General features: G+C 34.8%; 1 protein-coding gene across 2 annotated transcripts in view; it reads left to right on the forward strand.

Moving 5' to 3' along the window:
- grid1 (glutamate receptor, ionotropic, delta 1) overlaps positions 1–25,492 on the forward strand; it is a 344,889-nt gene that overhangs the window by 297,130 nt on the left and 22,267 nt on the right. For both annotated transcript variants that reach the window (XM_015374599.1, XM_015374600.1), the window contains exons 7-12: positions 3,944–4,105; positions 7,349–7,468; positions 15,313–15,414; positions 18,337–18,534; positions 18,993–19,320; positions 24,514–24,652. In XM_015374599.1, coding sequence (XP_015230085.1) covers positions 3,944–4,105; positions 7,349–7,468; positions 15,313–15,414; positions 18,337–18,534; positions 18,993–19,320; positions 24,514–24,652 — 1,049 coding nt within the window. The remainder of the gene's footprint in view (positions 1–3,943; positions 4,106–7,348; positions 7,469–15,312; positions 15,415–18,336; positions 18,535–18,992; positions 19,321–24,513; positions 24,653–25,492) is intronic.

The following is a 25,492-nucleotide window of genomic DNA, read 5'->3' on the forward strand; positions in this document are numbered from 1 at the left end:
TAAAGAGATCAAGTTTGGTAGAAAATTAAGCAGTTAGGCCCGCCATGCAAATTCTCTAAATTCCTTCACACTAAAGCCCTGTCACTAATTCTACTGTTTAATCTGTCCCCATGGCCTAATCTTCCTGCAATTTCTAAAAACCTTATAGTTTCTTATCCCAAAACATGAACATGAAAAATAATTATCAACAAATAAAAACATATATAAACTGGCAAAAGTCAAATTTTTAACAAATGAAAATACCAATTTAGAAATATCCTTAAATTACATAACAATAATATGACAATTATTATTATAATTGAAAGCAATTTATTTCCAAAGCAAAACCATAGCCTACAAATTTCTACATAGAATATTGTTGTTATTATTGTTATATTTAAGAGAGAAGTTTGCAAAGCATGCTAGTGGTTTGTTAACTTTTTCACGGTGAGTAGAAACAGCAATAAATAGAAGCAGTGAGTTTATTTCTTGAATGATTTAGGTTTAATTACGTACATATTTTTAGGCTTTGATTCCTATTTGAATACAGTACAAGCATTCAGCGACTGAGCATCTGCTGACTGTCGGAAAATTACAAATATGAACTGATTATGTATGCAACTGAATGTATATTAAACTCCCTTGGCAAGATAATTATGAGAGACATGGATGCCTATGAATACAAATGACTGCAGCAATGTTTCTTGGGAATTACTGGCATAACTAAGTAAATTATTATCTTATACTATGAAAGCAGGTTTTAATTAATGTTTCACTAAAATTAAAATCCAAAACACCTCAAAATTTGTATATCATGAAACTTGAAAGAGCCACTAACATTAAGTTAGGAAACTCTCATAAAAGATTTATTTTTGTCTTTTAAATTAAATATTTCTTACTCATTCGCCAACTAAGTACTGACATAAGCTCGGCTAGGAAGTCCACCTCATCTCACTTCTGTAATGTGAGGTTTTATGAGTCTAAAGACATTAATTTACTCTTCTTTCCACTGAAAGTTTGTATAATTAGTATCCAGTGATTTGTTGTATTCAGCATAATCCGTACACTCCAAGTTGAATAAAAAATCGGAAAGCAACGTTTAATGCAGCAAAGTAAATTCCTATGTTTATATAATTACCAGTCATCCCATTTTAACCAGGATGTTCCCAAAATGTGCAAAGTATTTGGTTAATGTCTTGTTCCAAACACTTATCCCATTAAAGTCCTGTAAGAAATTGCAAGATTGTGCTGAAGATGGGTCTTGAACTGTTCTCTATAAGGTGCTTAAAGGTCTGTTTTTCCATCTTAACTGTTTTGGTTTTTGTTTGACTCAAGCAATCACTATAGAAATGGTAGTTTCCCTATGGCTGTAGTGAAATGTTAATGTTCCAGTAAGTTTCCACACAGATGGCAAACTCATGTGTGTATCCAAGATCTTCAATAATTCATATAAACGAGGTTAAACCTATCAGGAATGGGCTATATAATCATTAGTCTAAATAGTTTAGCAAATTAAATATATGGCAGTTCAAACCCCATTTAGAGCCAAATAGTGCCGCTGTGACCTTTGGTGTGCTGAACTGAGTTTCACCTGGAATCAGCTCCTGAGTCACAGACCTGAAGGCAAAGGAAGCTGATCTGGGGAATTTCCTGTGGCTTGGACCGATGCAGCTTGTGCAAAATATTCTAGGCTGAACTGATGTGAAAATATATTTCTCTTGTTATTCCAAAATAAGAAATGGATTCAACAGTGAGACGACAAGTACATTTGATGAGAAATTATTTTATCTTCTTCTTAAAATGTGCAATAAAACAGATGATTGAGAATTTTTCAATTGTGTAATGCACCATGATGCTCCAGGTAGAAAGAACAGGTATTAAATACAATAAGCAATAACAATCAATGGTATTATCAGCCAAATCTCTAAAAAATCAACAGTGTGCAAGTGAATGAAAGAAAAATGTTTATGTTTGTGTTCCAAGGCGAGTGTAATATGATGAATCAGTTGAGGGGGTTGATATTTCTTATTTGTACAGTACTTTGCTCATCTGTCTTTTAGAGGTGCAAATGTTTCTATGACTCAGACGTTAAAATCAAGTACTGTATGTCCCATGTTTTTAGAGTTGAGAAGCAGCTCTCTGACACTTTCTTATTGGTGTAGTAGTGAAAATATTGGGAGGACTTACAGTCTCTTTGTCTTGAGGGTTATTCTCCATCAAAACCTGAAAGATATTGAATGCACCACTGCAGCTCTTCATTGCTGTAGATCAAGGACAGCTCTGTTTTAAGTTTGGCCTTGTCTGGTGAGGGATAGGCTTTAGTGTTGAATCTGGGAACTTCTTGTTTTGTTGTGAGAAGTCTCCTTGCAGCAGAGTGGCACTGATCAAGTGCCTGCTAACGGAAAATCTCTATTTTGTTTGGCAAATAATGATGTTGCCTAAAGTACTTATAGCATGAAAAAAAAGGTAAGAATAAGGTTTAGAGCCTGTTTTGTTATTTTAGAAAAGCTTTAAAATTTGTCTACATTTCTCAACAACTGTAATATATTTTTCTTACTTTTGTTATTTTGTAAGTTAATTGAAGGTACTATAATCAAAGTAAAGAAAAAGTATAGGAATAATATTATATATGAATGTGGAAACCTGAAGTAAAATGTAGAATACCTCTCAGGGTTTAGAAAATATTCTAGAATGTTTTAAAACAAGTTGTAGAGAATCACTGTACTAGGTGGCAGCTGTAAGTGTTTATATCCAGAGTCAGATACTTTGTCCATCTTCTACCAATACCCTCTGTCTCTTTGTGGATGGCTCCTAAACCTGGCCCCCGTTACTCCTGACCCTCAACTAGTGAAGTGGAACAGTATCTTTTATAATACAGGAATAATATATTAACTTTAAATCTTATCATTGAAAATAGGCTAACAGATATATGTTAACATTGTATCAAATTACAACTCTCTGTATTGAAAGATTTTAGTTTAATCTGAAGGTTACCTAGGTTTTTAATTACATCAAAGGCTTCACAGTCTTTTCAAAAGAGAATGAACATTTGGACAAAACTCTTCATAGGTGCTAACTTACCTGATCCATCCAGCTGTGCTTCTAATCTTTGGAACCACAGCTAGCTTTGCACAGTTTTTCATATGAACTGTCAATTCTTTACTGCATCCATGTTAAATCACATAAAAAAGTATGCAGGAAAAACGTGCATTGGCTATTCCGCAGCCAGTGAGCCACAATTTCCTCCTCTCTTTTCAGAGAAGACAGTGCCAAAGAGCCCCCAATGGGTCAGTTGCCACTTGGCTTTGAGAAAGAACTCATGAAATTTCGTGAACTGACTGCCAGGGTAGTAGCACAAACACCTCTCAAGGATGATTTTCTGTGGAACATTTGGCTTTGACTTGATTTAGAATACCTTCAGTGCTAAATCAATATTCACGCCTTGACTGATTCAGAGAAGGATCCACTGCCAATGGCAGAACAAATGGCAGTACAAAAATCCAATAAGATGAGTAAACTTAACCATATCACACAGACAACACCAGTACAACATTGTTATTTTATTATGCAAGACTTTTTACTGGCAAGGACATTGCAACCTTGTGGGCCTGACCAGTAAATAAACCTTAGTGACTGACCTGGGACTACGTTTAAAATAGTAATATTGGACTGTCATGAATAAGAAAAGCTTGGTTTTGTGAAAAGAAGAAAAATCTTCACAAACTTTCAAGTGAGAAGACATGTTTTTATTCATCCCTGAAAAATATTAAATTCTGCTTTGCAATTTGCAGCCCGACTGAAGGACAGGAGCTCTCCCTTACTTTGCTACACTCAGAAGGGTGAACTTCACAGGGGTTGTCTCCTGGCGCTCAGAAAAGAAAAATACAATCTTGTGTCTTTGTTGAATCTTTTGTGTGCTATGGAGTTGCTTTCCTTTAAATGAATGCTTCCCTCTCTCCAACAGGTGTCCAATCTCTACCTGTATGACAGTGTTTTGATGCTGGCAAACGCCTTCTATAGGAAACTGGAGGACAGAAAATGGCACAGTATGGCTAGTCTCAACTGCATGAGGAAGTCTACAAAGCCATGGAATGGAGGATGGTCTATGCTAGACACCATTCAAAAGGTTAAAGTCTGCTATTTTTGCTTACCAAACTAAATGCCTGCAGTATTGTAAGAACTGAATAACTTATTCCAATTATAGTTTTATTCATGCAATATTGTTAATTTTAAATATTTTCTAACAGTGTGACTCTCCTCTCATATTGGTAAATATATCATTAAAGCCTTGAATTTAAATTACCTCATTGGTGGAACCCAGCCAATTAAGGTAGATGGTTCTCCCTTAGCCCTAACTACAAACGAAGAGGGTGTTCCCCAGGGTTTAATTCTAGGTGCTTTGTGTTATTTACATACAAATAATAAGCATTCCTATCTTTTTACCTTTATGCTGGTAATTAATCTACCTCCAAATACTTTGTCCTGCAAAATCAGCAGAGTAAAAGGAACAACTCTGTAACCAAATCCCCTTAATATGTGTGAAGAATCAAGAGCCAAAGTCAGAGGTGGGTCAATTACCAAAAGTTATACAAAGGTAAGAGTAGCACCATTTCAACATATTTTAATTCAAGAAAAATTAACAAGAGGTCATTGAGGAAGTGGATAAAGTGTCAAGTATGAAAGGTTATTTAAGGAATAAGTAACTGAAGATTGATTCAGTATGTAGAAATAATGTTAGCAGAGAAAAAGAAAAAGTATACATTTCTCCTCAGATTGTGGTATTTTATAGACTCAACACTAAGCAACAATACATAGTGACATATGCTACTGTATAGTGTACAATCAAATGACCTTAAATTGGTATCACAGAAACAACAATACTAATTACAAAATAAATTGGGTTCTTGCAACCTTCTCAGAAGGAACAGCTCACAGCACAAGCGCGCTGCTCTAATCCACTATGCCAACACTCCCCGACAAACAAGCAATCTTGTCCTTCATTAAGTGAGGATATTCGCAGTGGGTAAAGTTCTCAAAAATTCTACTAAAAAGTAGGAATGCAACATGATGATATTATTCCAATAAAAGCAAAAAGTATGGTGATATTACACTTCTACTAAAAGTTTTCTTTTTTTTTCAAAAAGTTGTTTAAATAAATGAAATTGAATAAATGTAACTAGTGACAACCTCTGGTAATTGTTTGTATTATCAATTAATCTAGATCAGTCATCCCAGTTAGTTTGTTCTATTAGTCATTGTTAGGAATTTACTCCATCTTTAGGAATTTACTCCAAGTCTTTACTCATTGGACGTTTGGATAAATAATAGGGTACATGAGTAAAAACTGTAGGGGAAAAAAATATTTAAGAAAGTTTTTTGTTTTTTTTGGCATGTGATCCCTTGAATAATATCTGATTTTCATCTAAAAAATGTATCATTTGTTTACAAAATGTTAAGTTCCTGTTAAAAACTCCAGAGTAAAAGCTCACTGAGCACAAGTGTTTCTGTATGTATTCATATAAATTCATACAATAATAACATTTCCTGCTTCTATAGTGGGTCTACTTTTTAAAAGAAAAGGTAAAAATAAATGATAATTATTTCATAAATATATGAAATATCATATTTTCATATTTTTCACATTTCATATAATATATATAGCTTTAAAAAAGATTGCTTTAAAAAAGCCAGGGGGGAAAAAAAACTTAAAGAATTATACATTACAAAGATGTGTGATGCTAGGGTGTTGGTATACAATCAGGCTAACAATAAAGACAGGCAAAACACACTGCTGGCCAGGCAATAGAACTGTATTTTTTATATTTTTATAAAAGCCCCAGACAAAGCCGAATATTAAACATGAACTCTACCCCTGGTTTCAGGACAGATTTATGGCAGTTTCCGGGCTTTGATCTTGTTATCCTTAGGCAGCCTTTTTATTTATTTATTTTTTCAATGAAACAATCCCCAAACACTAGAGAGGTTTGATCTCCTCCATCTCATTTTTGTAAGTAGTGATGCTGGTTTAAAATTAGATGTGACATAAGATTGCTCAGTGAGTTTTGACCAAATAAAAGATACTGTTATTTTCTTTAAATCACATGTAATCTGCTGTATCTAGAAATAGTTTGGCAACACATATTTATTTTAATAAAAAAAAAAAAAATGTTTTAATCTCACTGAACTGCTGTAGGCGAAATGTTTGACTGGCTTGATCCCAGCCTGTGCATCACCAACTGAATGATATAGAGCAGCAGTCCCAGACCACCGGGCCGCGGACCGGTACCGGTCCGTGGCTCATTTGGTACCGGGCCGAAGCAGGATTTTCTGCAGAGACAGCGACCAAAACAAAGCTACGGAGCAGACTGGACATTAGGAGCACTCTTCGTGTGTCATTGTCTCCGATTACACCACGATGGGACCGGCTTATTGTTGTATTTTTATGTTGTGTGCATTTGATTTTATGCCAGTCGTATCATTTGACTTTATCGTATTTAACCCCCCGCCCGGCCAGTAAGCGCGGGGGGGTAAATACAATAGCAGGTGATTTTTGCTAGGCAAAATGTTTACATGGGGAATTTTGGCTGGCTAATTCAAATAAAAAACTCACTTACATAATTGCACAGTATATATATTTAATGTAATAATTTCTATTTGTAAAATATGTATAATTGTAGAAAGAATATATTGCTTCCCTATATACTGTATATGCTTCATAAAATCTGAAATATCAGTAAGTTGCTTTAGATTATATGGTGAAAGATATGTTATCTTTACCCACTGCTTGGAAGGGTGGCTTAATATACCAGTTTGTAGATTGCAAAAGAATTGTGAGTAAATTTAACTGTATACAACCAGTAAATGCATTTCCTATAAAATTAAATGATAAAGTTTAAAGAACAGATACAGATACTAAAACATCCCCAACTAATATATAATTCTTAGATTTCAATAGAGAGCATTTATGACCTTAACTGACATATTCTGTTCAAATAGCTTCAATTTAGAAAAAAATGTGTTAAACATTGCTTTTTTGATCAAGGAGTCAGTTAACTGAATGGTCCAACTAATCAAATGAAGGAATGTTAAACATTAAACAGGTTTAGACATGTTTAAAAGCATAGGAATGTGGAGAAGAAAATGTTAGGATAGTCAAAATAAAAGGGAATCTGAGCTTCTGTTAATTTCTTACTTGTCTTTATTTTCATAACTTTAACTTTATTTAAAAAAATCATAATAACATTTCTGATTTGTAAAAAGAGTAGCCTTAAGTTGATAATTATGTGTTTACTGTTTTGAGGACTGTGTTAAATATAATTCTTCATTTTACCCAATAAATGCCTTTTTATTTATTTCTTTGTTGCTACAGGGTCGAATAAGTGGACTGACAGGATTGATGGACTTCCGTGCAGAAGGCTCTAATTCCCACGTACAGTTTGAAATCCTTGGGACTAGCTACAGTGATGCTTTTGTGAAGGATGTAAAACGGGTCAGTCTGTATTTTGTTTAAATATAAAGTTGTTTTAAACAGCTTTTCCTTTTTTGCAGGCTCCCAACACCAGAAAAAAGTAGTGCATTTTAATATGAAAAAAAGTTACAAATTTTAAGTTCAATGTAGAACAGTCTCCATTCCATGTCCAAGTTATGTGGTCATTGGAATATGCTGAATGAGGGCCAATTAAAGCTTCCTTATAAAAGTCCATTCAGGGCACTTTTAGTGGGTAGATTTAATTCTGGCTGACTTGCATGGCTGAGACAGGTGCTGAGAGAACCCTAATGAAAAAAGCCCCTATGCCTCAATATGAAACTCCACTGTATGCTGTATGGTAGAAATGAAATAAGTGAAGCCATTTCTCATTAAACCCTTTTTCTTTGCAATTAAATTATGTTTTCTTACCTTTAGGACCTCTAGGTTTTCTCTTTTTAAACATATGCTTTATCAATTTTGTTATGAGCAAAAACTTTTAAAATGCTGAAAATGATTCATAGCATTTACTGCTCGGACATTTGATCTGGATCATTTGTATTCTGATCTCTTAATCTGGTGCTCAAGTGTGAGGTGTGCGAGTGCCCTATACTGGACCTCTTGAGCTTTTCAAAGCTGCTACAATCTAGGATTTACCACACAACTACTCGGTTTTCATTGGTCAAAACAAAAACAAAAAAAATAAGACAAAACAAGCACAAAAATAGGCCTGTTTTTTGTTAATCTTGTGTCATCTAATGAGAAGACGTCTATACATGATTTAAATGAAAAAGCTAGCTGAAGACTGTTTTTGACTTGTTACTGTGAGAGATGTTTTATCTTTGAGTGCAGTGCAGCTGAACTGAGAGATTGAGAACATTATTTGTGCACTCCATTCTCAGCTGTAATTTGACACTTTTTGTCCTAAATCAGTCAGAGACTTCTCCCACAATGAAGAAGAATTTGGTTTCTGAGCAATCTATGTAGAGCAGGACTGACCAGAAGCAGTAATGGAGATTTAATCACCACTCAGCCTGACTGAATTCATGAAGCATATTTATCATAGCAATAGAGTTAGCAAGGAGGATACACACATTCTAAAAACATTGAGGAAAAACACACATTAGTCATGAAAAGGGCACACTGCAAACAGTACAGAAAAACTTCTGAACATGTAGTCTTAATACACATTGGACAGGCAGCCAGGTACACACAGAGCAAACAGCAGGGATCATGCCAACATTTGGGTGCATGTCTCTGGAGATCATTAGAGGCAGACAGTGAGCAGGGCCTGATAATGGATTTGCACTTAGTGCTGTTGTTCATTATGGGCTTTGTTTGTGTACTGTGCAAAAACCATACAAGTAAACAGACAAAAATGTCTGCATTTGCTATACGTGTCGGCAATATAGTTTTCTGCATATAACATGGAAACATTATTCTTAAAGCAAACATAACTGCAGGGTTTTCTCTGCAGGATGAGTCAAAGTTCTTCTTTCTTTGAAATTGTGATTCCACCTTGTGCAGCACCTGCCAAGCCCTCACAGTATTTCTCATTTGGTCCCACACTTATTTTCTAACGTCCAAACCCGCTCTTCCACCTCTCCTCTGTGTTCCTTTCCTCTACTTTCCCTTAACCTTTTACTCTCATTTTTCAGACCCGCTTTTCTCCTTCTCCATCATCATTTATCTGCATTCAGTCCATTTTCTTCCCAGCCTGATGGCTCTTAGATGAGGCGTCTTTCTGGTTAGAAACTGTAATGAAGACTGAAATACTATTTCCAGAATGGCTACTGTGAGATTTCTGCACTATCCACTGCTGATGCAGAGTGATCGATGCCGTTGTTGTTGTTTTGGTTTCCCGGTTTGGTCTTATTGATGTGTCAGCTCGTCTCTAAGCAGATATTCCTAATGACTTCCAGCTTACATTGAGCTCTCTTGGAGAAAAGTCTATTTATTTGAATGTAATTGCTCCTACAAGCCAAGCATATTGCATGCATTATGCTGTAGATTATCTCTAAAATGTTTCTTCAATAGCGATGCATTATTATTCAAAACCCTATTTTTATCACATAAACATTGCATGATATTATTCTTGTGATTGTTTCAGATTAATGGAATGTATGTTATCTTTAAGATACAAATCATCCTTCATTTGGATTTTAGATGGAGTTTTTCTCAAATACTTTTTTGAGTAACAATATGATATCTGGCAAATTGTGCAACTTCAGTCATACACAAAACTTACTAAACATTGGACTCACCATTACTCTAAAAATGCTATTTTATTTCAGTAAATGTATGAAATTCCCTCTCAAAATATAGTCTGATATCACTAACTTGCCCCATTGGCAAGTATTACACAGCAGAGTTCTGCACGGGTTTGATTTTTTAAAACTTGCACCCATAGAGTTCAGAACCAAGACCTGACCCCTTACCCGCAATTAATTTAATTTAATTAATTTTGTAGCTTTTTTTAAAGATGGCAGATACATTTCATTCACACTTTAATTAAACAAACATTCTGCAGCAGATTTTTTTAAAGCTTACCCCTCAAGTTCTCACAATAGCTGCTCTTTAAGGTACAACAAAGTTGAACTTTTAGAGCTCTTCATCGACCACATGCCTTTTAGATCTAGGCTTGTCACTACAGAACGATCTGGTCAATCTGAAGTGAAATGAGGAAACTAACCTTTAATCCACTGTAGACAAGTCAAGCGTCAGGGAACATGTTTACTAGTCACAAGGTTAGAAGAGAGTTTTCTTATTGGACATCATCACCCTTCAAGAAACAATTGCTGATGATAATGGATGCAGGGTTTCCCATGAGCTTTAATGTGCAACACTGCATGCTGCATGTAAATGATGCAGTAGTTTAAAGGCGCCACATTCACTGAACTGCTCAAACTAATTCCTCACTGACTCATCAAGAACAAATGACATTAAATATTCTCTAAAGGGCACTTATCTCTTGCCAACAATACATCTGCAGGGGGCTGATGGAAGTGTTGATCCAACAATTAATTTGCAAAGTGCTATGAAGCCTGGCTTTTATAAATGCTCTCTCTGGCTCCATCATGTTTTTTAAAATGTCCCTTGGCTGAATCGAATCCTTCCCACAGGTGCACAAAAGAAGAAGCAAACAAAAAAAGATGGTGTTGATTCGTTTACTGACTCATTTGCACCCTATTATAGTATTGGTCCAACTCCAATTATTTAGTTTATTTACAATAAACAAACTCTCGCCTGTAAAGTGAGAGACTAATTGTTAATAATTAGAATATATTAAAAATGCCCAACACCTGCTAAGATGAAATTTCTCAGTCAATTAGGACAATAAAACAGATACTAGGAGCTTCTTAAAGCAAAATCTATTTCACAAGTTTGTTCAGTTACATTGCAAAAGATAAAGTATCAGCAATATTATTTGCAAAAAATGCCAGGTAAGAGATCTTTTATATGTTTTTATTAAATTAAATAGTAAATAAACAAATAATGCAAAGAACATTGGCTTTATTACATATTTCATGATGATCACTGATCACTGTGTAAAGCACAGCTCTTTTAGCATCAAAAGCAAACTGATGAAAAACCCAAAACTTCTCCAAATGCTTTTTCTTTTACATGTCCGCCTACTTATAGTTAAAACCACAGGACCAAAGAAACCCCACCAATATAACTATAACTGAGCTTATTTTAAATGTGCATCATCAATCTATCTGCCCCTGGATTTTTTTTTTTTTTTTACTTCACTTGGTGAATTTTTTTATGTGTGAGAGTCTGAAAGAAGTAATAACACATAAAATTACTCATTATTGCAAGATTAAAAATTCAGTAATAAAACATTGATACATTTGTCAATAAAATTATTTTTGTTTGAATCCAACAAATGAAAAATGAATTAGATATCTGTATAAGCCAATATTTTGAGGTCCAAAACAATTTCACTTTACTGTTGCCGTTGGTCATAATGTTGTATAAGCTAATATAAATAATCTACCCAGTCGTCATGATGCAGACCTCATTTCTGTCTATATTTTTAGGTAAATTTATATGAACAATGATTTCATAGTGAATCAGAAATATGGTTTTATGCCTAAATGCTGCTGATTTGCTAAATCTCTTTTACAGACTGAAAAAGTCTACTTTAGACTTAAGTACAACATAATCAATGCCTTATATTTAAATCTTAAAGGGGATTCGAATGATTCCAAGCTTTGTTTATTATATTTCATACAGAATGCAAGTCTATAAATTGTGATGATAAAAAATAAAAGCTTGAAACTCCTTACTGCCTCTCTTTATTTACCATAATATAAAGAAATACATTTGCTTTTTTTTTGGTAAACAGATAATATAAATATAACATATGAATTGAATTTAATGTTGGTAGTATACAAATATAAAACAATTGGGTAAAATAAGTATCACCTAATGGCAGCAAAGTGTTTTTAATGCAATTCTAGATATATGCTAAATATATGTACATAATCAGGAATATAGAGAAATAAATATTTAAAAACTGCTTTCAGAAGTTTAACGCTGCAAAACATGTAGCATCACATCTAGTAAAAATATGTTTCTAACAAGCATGGTTTAGAAAAAAAAACTAGGTGTAAAGATTGTTATCCTTAGCTAGAATGTGTCAGCATGACTACATAAAAGGGATAAATATGGTGCTATACTTTAAATCACCAAATTTTCTTTACTGTTAGAAAATTATGTCATACAAAATTAGATGCTGTAAATTAATTAAATCTTTATAATCTAGCCATGTCACTCAGTCTCTATTTGGGTTCTGATTGTTGCCTCCTTAAACCTTATGTTATAATTAAACAAGCTCCTGCTTGTTATTATGTGATTTTTGGTGGCTTTTTTCTCACCTTCCTCCCACTGAGATCTGATATGTTAATTGCCTGTTGGCCTTGAAGTTGACATGTCTGGTCTAAGTAAACAACCATTTCTTGTTTGAGGTTTCCCTTTTTTTTTACCATTCACATTCCTATAACAGCTGATTAGTCATTAGAGCATATGTAAATGTGTTGTGAAGATTAGGAGTATTGTTTAATAATCTAACCTTGGTTAAATCTCAATAACTATATTGTTTGTACACAAATATTTTCTAATTAAACTCCTTCACAGAACAGCGGAATTTAATAACATGGAACATACTATGCTCATTAGGTGTCTTTTAAAGGCAGTTAATCTAAACAGGGGTATTAGATTCAGGGCAGCAGCCTACATGCACATTTAACACTTTTTAGATTTTTATTTCAGCAAAAATATAAAACTATGTTTTAACATTCTAAGAGTTTGCTATTAGTGGTTAGTGATACATTTCCTGAGTAACTGCAGGTGAAGTGAATTTGAGATATTACTTCCTGTTTTTTGTGCTATCACCTTTCCAATGGCACACTGGTGGGCAAAGCTCTGTGAAGTAGAAGTGTTCCTCTTTAGTGTTCTTCAGTTTACAGACCAAGGATTGTTCAGTGTTTTTCATAGAGGACAAAACTGCTCATGGAGAAAATAGCCCCCTGTGAGGCAGCCAGTGCACACTGACATTTTGCCTCAGTGCACACTCTGAGACACAAGCACACAGCACAGTCATGTAGACAGATGGGCAGAATTATTATGAGCACTTTTAGACAAGAAAAAAAAAAAAGACCTGAGAATCACAAACAAGGCAACGCTCCAGACCACCAAGAAAAATATGTTATTAAAGAAAAATGTAAACAGGACAAATCTTGAACTGTTGACACCTTCCTGATGGAGGCAGAGGCAGTAATAAAATGTGTAAAAAGACTTCAGTTTGCACATCCTAGGTTTTACTGCCAGATAGGACACCATCAGATGTCTTGTTTGTGGGTCTTTGCTTAAGAAGTGTGCAGTTTGACACCTTTCAAATAACCAACAGCTTCTTAAGCAGCGGGTGTCAGATCTGTATTGGCACATCAGTTAACATCAACACAGAAGAATAAGCTGACATTACACCTGTGCACACTAGCAGATGTGTGCTTACAACTCACATGTGGCTCATGATCTCCTTTCATATCAACAATTCTTTCATACCTTGTAGGAAAACTTAAGCTTCTTGTGCTACATCAAAACTCATCTTCACACGACTGACATTTCAACTCTGCTCAGATACACAGAAGACACATTTACTGAGTAACTCTTGATAGGGGGATATATAGTTCACACAAACTAGTTTGCTGTTAAGCAAGAGTCACTTCATTAATGGGTTTGCAGCAAAGCAATACATAGCAATGAACTGCACTAAGACTCAGAGGAGAGGATGTGACAAACAAACTGATAAAGACACCCTGCTCAGTTTTTCGCCAAGCTCCGATTGCCTCGCATGATTTCTTTTCCAAAGTTAAACACCTTTGTTGCTGCTTTGTTTATCAATTATTTCTCCAAATGCATAGTTTGTAATTTTAAGACTTTGTTGGATAGTTCTTACAGTAAGGCACAGATTAACTTCTGCCAAGTGGTGCAGTGATAAAACAGAGACTTAAATGCTAGCTAAAAGAACAAATCCAAAAGTTGTACAGGTTGCATTTGAGCAAAGTAAGGATTTTTCGGAATAAAATCTATGTGCAATATTTCAGATGCCTTCCAAAAGTTTTTTGTATCCTCAAGGTTTAACTCAGTTTATGAGAAATTCATGTGCTAGAGAAATCCAAAGTTGCAAAGTTTTGAAGAGGAAGGTAAGGTTTTTTTTTTATGTGTGTGTGTGTGGGTGTGTGTGTAGGTGGGTGTGTGTGTGTGTAAAAAAATGGATTAGAAACACCAAATTGATTTCCATCAACTCATCCATCTAGTGCAGCTGGAGCTGTCTTCAAAAGGTGAATGTACCAACATTTTCATCTGTAAAAAAATCAAAAATTTTATAGTTTTTATATAGATTTTATTTTAATTATGGTCTACTTGGTTTTAGTCTGTTATATATAATCCCAACCAAATCACTTTTTGGTTTTCATTGTTCTTTATCAGTACCAAAATCCATCAGGACCTAAGTTAGGTTCAGGTGAAAGATTTTGTTTTCTCTTACCTGTTGACCTTAATGATACATACGTTTAGCAAATTTGAAAGATGGATTAAAACTCGTTTACTTTGGTGTTTTATAAATTTAGTAAAACTGTACTTCAAAAAATATGTTTTAAACAGACATTTTCCAGGTTACTTTTGTGTGGTGTGTTTCTGTGGGAAAAAATATTGTCATGTTTCCTGAAGCCAGAATGGCTTGTGGTTTGACCTTGGGCCACGAAACTTGTTCTGTCAGCTCAAATCAAAGGCCACACTAAATGAAGTGTCGGTTCCTTGAGAATCCTTGTCCAGCCAGCAGCACAGATTAAGAATTTAACAAACATTAGCCTCACAGACCGGAGACATGGCTCTAGAGGCTGACCATGTGGAATGAGAAGTTCAAAAACTAAAGGACCGTGTGGACTCAAGACAAAAGTCAAAGAAGTCTCTAAGCTAACACTTGGAGCATAAAGTAAACTTGGAATCCTCTCCAATTATTTTAATAGTCTTGTATATATGACTAGTGAGATGACAGGAATGGTGCAGACTGCTTTTACAAAAGTCTGTTCTTACAAAAGCAGTCTTGCATACTCCATTACTGGGAGATGGTTATTAAAGACAGTTTATCAAAGTAAGATAATTACGGAAAGTAGAACAGTTTTTATTTTATTCTGCTAACTGATTATTGACTTACACATGTCATAGTTTTTTGTATATAAGCTTTACACAACACATTCTGCCATCCTTTTTCATTACAAGATATTTTTTGCATTTATATTGTCATTTAGTTTTGTTTTTTTTTGGCTTAAAAATCTGATTTTTCTTACTCTTGTCCTTAGCTGGCATCGTGGGACTCCACTCGGGGCTTGAATGGAAGCCTGAAGGAGAATCGGATAGAGAGTGGTATGCAGGGAGTGACACTCAAGATTGTAACCTTACTGGTAAGTTATGGGAAGACGCTGACTCTAACAACACTTCAACCAAAGTCATAAAATATCATAGAAAAAGTACAGTTTAAATGTTTTACCAAAGCATCTTGAACGCACTAAATACACTGAATTGCCAGTTTATTTCAGAAATTACTTTTAACAATTACATTTTCTGCTCCAGCGACTCTGTTTTGTGACTTTTATACTTAAGGTGTTAACGAGCTTTTGATGATATGCAACTCAGTAATTGTTTCGGAATATAAACTGATTTTTTTTTTACGCTGATGGGGGAAATAATCAAGTTGATAACATAAATGTTGCAAAAACAGTCAAAAATAAAGACATTAAATAACCTGAGGATATTTTTTAAGGATGTTTAGATGCATCTCTGTATGCACTTCTAAATGCATTTAAGTTTTATGAACAATCTTAACTTGGTTATCAAATAAAATATAGTGGTTATATAGATTTATGACACACAGATGTATAAAATGACCTTCACTTATTCAATTATTATTGCTTGCAGTTAATGGAAAGCCCAAATTTATTGCAACATATTCTTCTTAGCAGAGATTGTGTTCTGAGTTCATCTGGTCCAGAATTGATAAGTAGCCATTTTTCTGCCTAGAAAAACTTTCAAGCTCCCCATTAATAAGGGAGCCTCTTACCCTTTCTTTGTTGTAGTCCTACTACCTTAAAGAGCTAGCTCATTTGTGCCGAATACGTCCTGAATGTTATTGTGTACGACTGTTCTTCCCTGGGTGGGGTAGTAGTCTTGCATTCAGATGATTTTGAGTTTGATTCCTGCTTTCTTCTGTAACATCATGTCAATGCTGCTCTGGGCAAGGAGCTTAACCCCAAGTTGCATACCGATCTGTATGTCGATGAACAAATGTGAGCAGGTTAGTAAATGCGATAAGCAGAAATTGAGTATAAAGCACCTTCAGTTTAATTGATTGATTAATTGATTTTATTGATCTCACAGTGGAGAAAAGGAGCTGTTACATTGGCTGAAATAGTCAAAAAGAAGCAGAATGTGCCAAAGGAAGAAAATGGTGCATGGGTATATATATATATATATATATATATATATATAGCTGAAGTCTTTTTTTTTCTTTTAAAGCAGGATTATTATACATTTATTGCACACTATATTTATGTAGATGGGTATTTATCTATATAACAATTGCACTGGGTATCAAATATAAAGAAACAAGTTATTGCACAGGGTATATATTTACAGTATGTCTGAAGAGGCTCTATATGGATTTAGTCCATTTACCATTCTCTGGGCATGAACCATATCCTACAGTACAATTATAGATGATGGTCATTTCATAAACTGGTCAATTTTGCCATAATATCGGCACTGCTGCTGACAGCTCATTTATTGAGGCATATGGACTATGGTCTTTAGCTCACCTGCTTTGTTAGGGTTAGATTTCAGCCTCTTTGATTGTTGCAAACTCGTCACCTTCTTTTTGGAACCTTTACAGGCCCATGAAATTCATAATTTATCTCAATCTGAAAAATTAGTTTTTGAATAATTTAGCAACAGTTTAGGTATATCTTTTCTTAGCCCAGATAGTATCATTCTAAAGTATCTATTTATAGAATTCCTGCAGTTGCAGCTCATATCCTATGTCAGTGTGTGACGTAGTAAATGTATTGCCTTTGTGTTGCTACACCTTGCAGATGGTGTCACTGAGTGTCTACTGGACAACTCCCAACTCAGCAGTCTGTCAGTGGTCAACTGACATAACATAGCTGTACTAAAATATAGTGTTTTTTTTTTTTTTTAATCTATTATAGTATTTAAAAATTTTTCCATAAGCTGTAAGCCATAGACAGCTAAATTAGCAGAAATAGAATTTCAATTGTATTACTGTGTGTGAAATTAAAATATATCAATTAAATAAGAAAAATTACCTTTTGATGATATTTGAATTTAAGGAAATGGCAATGGAAAAAATATCCATCTCCATTTCAAGACCAAGCACAGTATATTAACGCTCTTCAGTTGTCTTTATGGACAGCAGCTAAACAATAAAACGCACAGCAGCTCACACGTTAAACACTCAGTTAGGAAGTCATCAGCACTTTAGAGGGAGGTACAATGAAATGTTTTGATGCTTTTCCATTTCAAAGATTAAAATCACTTGAGAGAACACCAAACATCAACTCCACAAACATGTTTTTTTCCCCCCAGCAAACAGAAATCTTCGCTTTGTCCTGAAAGTATAATGGATCTGAAAACCATTAAAGCACAGCAGTGTCTCTAAAAGTAAAACCCTATTTTCCACGACAAAGTCTCTGCCCTCGTCCTTTACCTCAATCACTTCTCCTCCTCTCCATTTTTCTCTGTTCACAGATGATTTACCTGCACCATATTTATTCACATAAGTTCTGCTCAGTGTTCTCATGGCAGTCTCACTTCATCAAGTCATTTGCTCCTGCCCACTTTAACACCTCTCCTCTTTCCAAGTTCCCCTCCCCCGCCCCGTCCTGCTCAACTCTTTTCACTTCACCTATTTAATACTGCTATGACACTTCTACTCAAAAAGGGAACTATCAGGGGAGATGATACATTTTAAATGGTAATTTCAACTTACCTACTATAGCAGCTGTTATGACATGGTTATTGAGTAAAAGTTTATGTGGAAACTAGGTTAATTATAAGATGGTTTGGACATTATACAGGAGCCTTTCATTATGTTTTTTGTTTTTATGCCCCGAGCTTAGCAGTCAATATGACCAATAACAGCTTTTTGTGCATCTCAATAAATAAAAATGTTTTGGTTGAATGGAAATACACTTTCATTTCAAAGCCGGAGCTTCTTGCTATTATATATTTCTTTGTGTAAGACCATGTTCTATTATGATCTGAAACAGTTTCTATGATTTTTTTTTTTTTTTTTATATATACCCAAACAGGAGGAACCATTTGTTATGGTGGCTGAAAACATCCTGGGTCAACCCAAACGATATAAAGGTTTTTCTATCGATGTCCTGGATGCCCTCGCCAAGATCCTGGGTTTCAAGTATGACATTTATCAAGTCGGTGATGGGAAGTATGGCTCAGCGCTCCCTAATGGATCCTGGAATGGCGTAATTGGAGAGCTCATTGGAAAGGTTCGTATTTTTTCCACGTGTCAAAGGAGCAATATCTATGCTCATCTTAAAAATGATATTTCTCACAGTCAAGCCATATTGTAGGCTAGGTATAAGAGCCTCAGCACCAATCTATCACTGAACAAACATAGCCTCAAGAAAAAAAAAAGTGTGTATTGTTCCATTCAATATGAAAAGGTCAAAATGTTTTAGACCACTTTAAAGAGCAAAGAAAACATTTACATTGATACACTGACTTATATAACCTAAATATCTACAGTACAAGGATTTTGATTTATGCATTTTCAACACTATAGCTTAAAATATAAGGAAATAAACAAGCAGATGAAGTCTGACCCTCAGTTGTTGCAGAAACACAAGCACACTTAATATGTTAAATGTAGAGAAACTGTGAAAATAGGTTAGATGTGTGAGGTTTTCTTTAAAAAAAAACAAAAAACATTTTGGTTTATTTTCAGCGAGCTGATTTGGCTGTGTCAGCCATCACCATCACTCCAGAGCGGGAGAGTGTAGTGGACTTCAGCAAACGCTATCTGGACTACTCTGTGGGAATCCTGACGCGCAAGTCAGAGGACAAGATCAACATTTTCTCACTGCTAGCGCCATTTGACCTCGCCGTATGGGCATGCATTGCTGCAGCTATCCCTGTGGTGGGCATTATGATCTTTCTGCTCCGGCGTATCCAGGCAGTCAGATGTCACAGCAACACAGGCCATCCACCACCGTCCACCTCTACCTCGCTTCAGAGTGCCATCTGGATTGTCTATGGTGCTTTTGTGCAGCAAGGTCAGTCACACTTGTGTCAAAAACCGAAAGGAATGATAGTTTCTAGCAGCAAATATTTGTTTGCGATCCTGTGAACTTCATATTCTCTACAAAAAGTAACACTAAGCATATTAAATGTTTTAAAAGTAATTTAATGAATAATTTTTATCACTTTTGATACCATAACAAATAAAGTCATTGAAATTAATTAAACTCCATTAGAAAGGCTGAGGGAAATACATTTAGGCCTGAGACATCATCACTTTTAAAACTTGTGCTACCAATCTCGAACTTGTTGCTGCAACTCCTGATCAGCAGGATGGAATAAAGACCCTCCACTCGTTTTGTGTCTGTGTGCAGGTATTATTATCAATATTTTACAACTGGCAATCTAAGAGCATAATGTTTGAATACAATCTCTACCAGATAACCTAACTAATTAACCAGTGGACATCAGCCTGTTATATTCCCAGGGGTGCTGTATATGGAGCAGAATGGAAAATAATAATAATAATAATTCTGTATGACATTAGGTTTTTCTTGTTGAGCATTTCTTTCCGTAAGTCTATAAAAAGTCTAAATAAAATCTAAATTTATAAATGACATAATTGTTATAGGTTATATGTTACAACACAATGAGAACATCAGCTTTATTTGAAATTGTCTTGCAGTGATACCATGTGAGTTGAATTAAGGGTAGACTCTCATACCGGCTCATAGGGGTTCAACGGGCATAACTAGATTCTTTGTTTCAAAAGCTAATAATTGTCTTCCATTAATGCCAATCCACCCCAGCAAAGGATATTTTCACTTAAAATGTTGGCCAAGAAGCTATGTTAAAATTAGCTTGCTTACTCTATGTTTCATATATGTTTTGATAAGTGAAAATGTATCTCCTTCTTCAGAATCCCAGTAAGAAATGAAAATTTGATAGTGGGAACGCCCAGTTAAAATTGGAGAAGGACAACCCAACCAAAGAATGGCTCTTTGTGGAGAAAAAAAACAGTCATTGAATTTAAGTTATAAAAAACATTTTTTTCTTCTGATTTGTCCTTGCAATAGTGGCCTAGATTCAGATGCTTCCCAGTCCACCTTAACCTACAGCCCTCTCTCAGCAGTGTCCTTCCCTCTAAAGGAATTAAAATTATGTCTGTTTCTGACACGTTATGCATCCTTGCTAGAGTAAGTTTTAATTAAAGCAGCTATGATTGATAACATATTGGCAGCATATTAAGAATTATCATATCAGATAATCATTAATAGCTGTGCTGTTTTCATAACTTGTTTTCAACTGTCAATCCTGATACTTGGCATAGGCTCATGGATGAACAAAGATAAACCCTCTAGTGAATGAAAGCAAAATACAGCAAAAGAATTTCAGTTGCTAAAGGAAGGTCATGTCCATGGCGTTTTGAGCTTCTGCATGTTACACATTAAGAAGCATATGAATGAGGATAATTTTACCTGCGGCTTGTAAGAGAGCCAAATTAGACGACAAATCCCACAGTAAATGCAAAAATGGCTGTTTATACATTTATTTATTTTTTTTAAACTTGAGATGAATGCATCAAATAAAGAAATCTACAACTAGATAAATTTCAAAACTTAAAGAATTCTTGAAATTGTTATAATTATTCAATGAATAGTTTTCTTCCATGTTTTAAAGACACCATTAATCTATTTTATGTCTCCCCCTTACAAAAGTAAAATTATCCCTGCTTAAAGAAACTCAATTAATTCAATATATTCCAATAAGTTATTTATTTGAAATAAATAACTTATTGTTATAATTGTTCCTATTTGAAATATTTTCCAACTTTATTCAAATTATTGTATTGTTTAGCAATGTATTAACTTTATAAAAAATGTTGATTACTTTCCTTTTTGGATCAATGAAGTTTTTTTTATTGAATTTAATTTAATCGAATCAAAATAACTGGGCGGTTCTCTCCTTAGCAATTCATTGTTCTACATAGCATGTAAAATTGGAACCCTAAATGAAGTAGATCAAAACCTGATAGCAAAAAAAAAAAAAGATAACCTCCCTTTTCAACTGTAAAGATCTAAACTGGTTGGCAAATATTTTAGGACTCTGAATGATTTAATAAATGTAGGTTTCTGTTTGTCAATATGTTGACACAGAAAGGATGACCTTTGAAGTTGCAAAAGCAGAATGTCCCTGGCTGCTGCTGTCATAACAACTTAGGTATAATAACTTACAATAAAATGGAAGACATATGTGGATGTCACCATACAATAAATGCTGATTCAGTAAATGATACATTTCAGGCACTATGGCCACCTTGGCATTTTTAAAGGTGCCTTTCTTAGGGAGGACACCCCATCTTTACATCTGGTGCAGATCCAGGTATGTCCCTTTATAACAAATGACTGATTTTAAAGCCCAAACTGCAAGTCTGGCATACTGCCTGTGAACCTTTTTAACCCAGCACCCACTATATTTCAAGAGAAGCCAAATGCATGCCTTTTATCTGCCTCCTTTTTTCCTGTCCTCATTTCTGGCTCATGTTTCAGCGCTGCCACTTCTTGTATGATTCAAGTGATTTTTTCTTTTAAGGGGCCATCGAGTTGATGTTAGACCCTTTGATATGGATCTGACTGCTGATGCTCATAGTTTGCCATTGTTAGTAGTTGAATCTTGGCATCCAAATACCCAAATTATTCCATAATGATATGCCAGAACTGTGGGTTGTGTGTTCTCTGCTAAATAGATTGTTCACCCCCAGACACTGACTGCCACTTTTCATACAGCTAGTGCTCTCTTTTACATAAAGGGGGGTAGGATATAATCTGAACCATCCCAAAGACAAAATGGATAAAAACTTTTGTCATAACTACATTGTTTAATCAATGTGGTTCATAGATGAAACATTGTACCACTGATAATAATGATCAGAGCTGATTAAATGTAAGCATGGACAGTTCAAATCAAATAAACCTGAAATGGAGGGAAAATACTAACTCGTGTAAAAAAATGATTGATTCTTTCGTTCTATACATTTGACAAGAACTTTACTTTTTTTTTCCTTTTCCTGCAAGGTTTCCTGAGGGTGCAGCTGTTCCGATTGTGACACTTTCAGACAAATATGTTTTCATCACTTTTTCATGCTCCTTAAACTTTCATATGACATTTCTATGGCTTTCCTTTTCTGGATCAGAATTGAAGCTGACATTTTTTTCTCACTCATCTCTTAAGCCATTGTATATGAATTTCCACAGAACAGGCCAGTGCAAGAAAGCAAATCTGATACTGTGGTAACAAACATGTGATACACCAGTCTTCTTTTTTTCTGACATAATATTGGCGAAAATGGATATGAATTCAAAGAAATCAACAAATGTTATAAATGATATATTTGTGTTTAACGATACAAAAAAAAAAAAAAACTGTAAGCATCCCTGAGTGCAAAACACACAAAAAGCATCCACAGGTGGATAGGGTTCAAACTAAAGGTCTGGGTAATGTACTTCAATGTACTCGACCCTCAGAGGGCAAAAAAAGCATACCATGTCCAAAAATATTTAATAATCAAATAGATTTTTTTTAGGTCTTAAAACTGTTAAATAAATGGGAGAAAAGTTATAATACCAGATAGGTGTGTGGTTTGTAAATTAAAATAGAAATTTTAATTTTTTTTCATACAGCTGCAACCAACCCTTTTAAAGACTTGATAATGCTGACATTTTCCCGCTAAAAAAGAAAAAGAAAAAAGAGAGTTTGATATTTTTTGGTCTAGATGAATAATTTATTTCTTTTCTATTTCCTAATTTGCATCAGATCAAAACAAAATATTTTTCAGAAGATTCATAAATTTGATAAACAATTGATTATCTCTCCTGTGTAATTTCTTCACCCAATCCTCACCAGAAAACCCAAGTACAACCCCCACAAAATATTTTAAGATTGAAACACCCTTTTTAAAAGAAGATGGTTGTTTTGACGGCTGAATCTAAGGTTATTAATGAAAAGTTGAGTAGAAAGAAAAAGCATGACAGAAGAGGGAGCTCAAACGTCCAGAAGACCTACAGTACAGACCTGAGGATTGTGAGGTTTAGCTCTTTTAGAGGGCATGGGTGCCAACAACAGAAAAACTTTGACAGACAGATATCCAGCTATATTTAAAAAACCCTAAAATGAATGCAGCTGTTCACCAGAAAATTATGCAGCACCTCATGATTTCCCTTGTTGACAACCTTAATAGAGACAATGAATTCATTTTCCAGTAGGACTTACTATCTGCTCACACTGCCCAAAATAACAAGACCTGCTTCAATGACCATCTTATCAGTGAGTTTGATTGGATAGCAAATTAATGCAAAATGATCCCTGTCCAAGTACTGACTGTCTATACTCTGAAATATGCCAGCATATCTATAAAAAAAGAAAAAACATTTTAATGGTCTTATTTAATATTCAGTTATGTTAAAAAAAGACTATTCTGAGTTTCCATCCGTATAAGCCATACAAGTCAACATAAATAAACATTTTAGTTTACCAGTCTTATTGTAAAAAATATAGCTTTTCCATGATACTTAAGTATATTTTAAACACAGGCCCTTCTACACATATGACCACCGAGATGAAAACCTATTGAAAAATCAATCTAAGCCCAGCAGAGCACAGCAATAAAAATGGAGAAACTGCAATAAAAATGCAGAAAACTATCCACCCCGATTTATAATTGTAAGGCTTATATTTCTCTGCCTTTATCAAAACATAAGATAAAAGAAATTAAATAAATCTTCTAAGTCTTCTAGCCTGAGATAACTATTAAGATAAATATGCAGTTTGGCAGTAGTTACGGTTTTGTTATCCTGCGGTTGTTCTCTTGGTTTAGTTTTAGCGTTTACAGCAAATTATAAAATGAAGCACTTTCTTTTGTAGAAAGTTAGCAGTTAATAGGAAAGTAATTCTTGATTTAGGTAAAGACAGTTGTTTGGGATTACTGTAATGTATTGCTTGTTTCATGTTTACAATAATAGAAACTTGATAGTTATATTTATAACATGTAATGAGTTTATGCAGTTTACACATTAAAAAGTTTATATTAATCCCTAACCAGAGATCAGGCTTTACAATTTACAAGTGCAAAACCAATTGAAGGTGATGTCTTTTGAATACCTAGCATCTGTTCACGTGGATATGCGTCTCTGCTTGTGCTTTTGAACTATTCTTGTCTTGACACTGTGCAGGCAGTGACTCCATCCTGGGTTCAGTGGCTCTGCGTATTGTCATGGGCAGCTGGTGGCTTTTCACCCTCATCGTGTGTTCGTCCTACACAGCAAACCTGGCTGCCTACCTCACCGTGTCACGCATGGACAACGCAATTAGGTAAAAGACTTTCTTCTGTCACACTATATAAAAACAATGCATGCATTTCCAATTAAACTGGACTATGTTATACAAAGTTGGTGAGCATAAACACTTGTATCTCTGTACATATCTTAAGATGCAGCCAGTTCAGTTATGTATTGACATAGCTCATGTGTATTGTTTTTTTTTATTGTGGAATTATTTATTTATTCATATTTTCAATCCCTGAACTGCTAAGACATACAGTATACAAGAGGTTTGGTTAAAGTTTCATCTGCAAGGATCTTTGTCTAGCTTTTTTTTTATTTCTTTTTACTTGCTGAATAACAACCAAACATTCTTGGACTGAATGTTATCTGCCAGTGAATCCAATTTGGCCTGATCTCTCTCTCTCCCTCTAAAGAAAGGGCAGAAAGACATTTGATTATATTGGTTCTGTCTAGTGTTGAGCAAACAGCCACATGGGGACATGACAGCAGACTGAGTGAATGTTAAGCAGCACATAGCTCACAGGCACAATGGATGAGAGAAGTGTTGGTGAAAGTACCAATCGGGGCCATACTATCTTCTTGGTATGGGTGGAACATTTAAAAGAACAACTCAAAGGTGATTAAGTACTCCATGCAATCTGAACCTCTTAGAAATAAGGACTGTAACCATAGTAAGCATAACACAGTGAGCATAAAACCTTGGGGTTTTTATCTGTCAGTTAATCAAAAGGGACGGTGTTAAAAAGTTATATTTTAAATAGACTAGCCACATAAAAACATAAGAACTGCTGGAATTGTTACTGTTAGGAAGGAAGGAAGGAAGGAAGGAAGGAAGGAAGGAAGGAAGGAAGGAAGGAAGGAAGGAAGG

Source organism: Cyprinodon variegatus, unplaced genomic scaffold, assembly GCF_000732505.1.
Source record: "Cyprinodon variegatus isolate N-32 unplaced genomic scaffold, C_variegatus-1.0 Scaffold106, whole genome shotgun sequence".
NCBI lineage: Eukaryota > Metazoa > Chordata > Actinopteri > Cyprinodontiformes > Cyprinodontidae > Cyprinodon > Cyprinodon variegatus.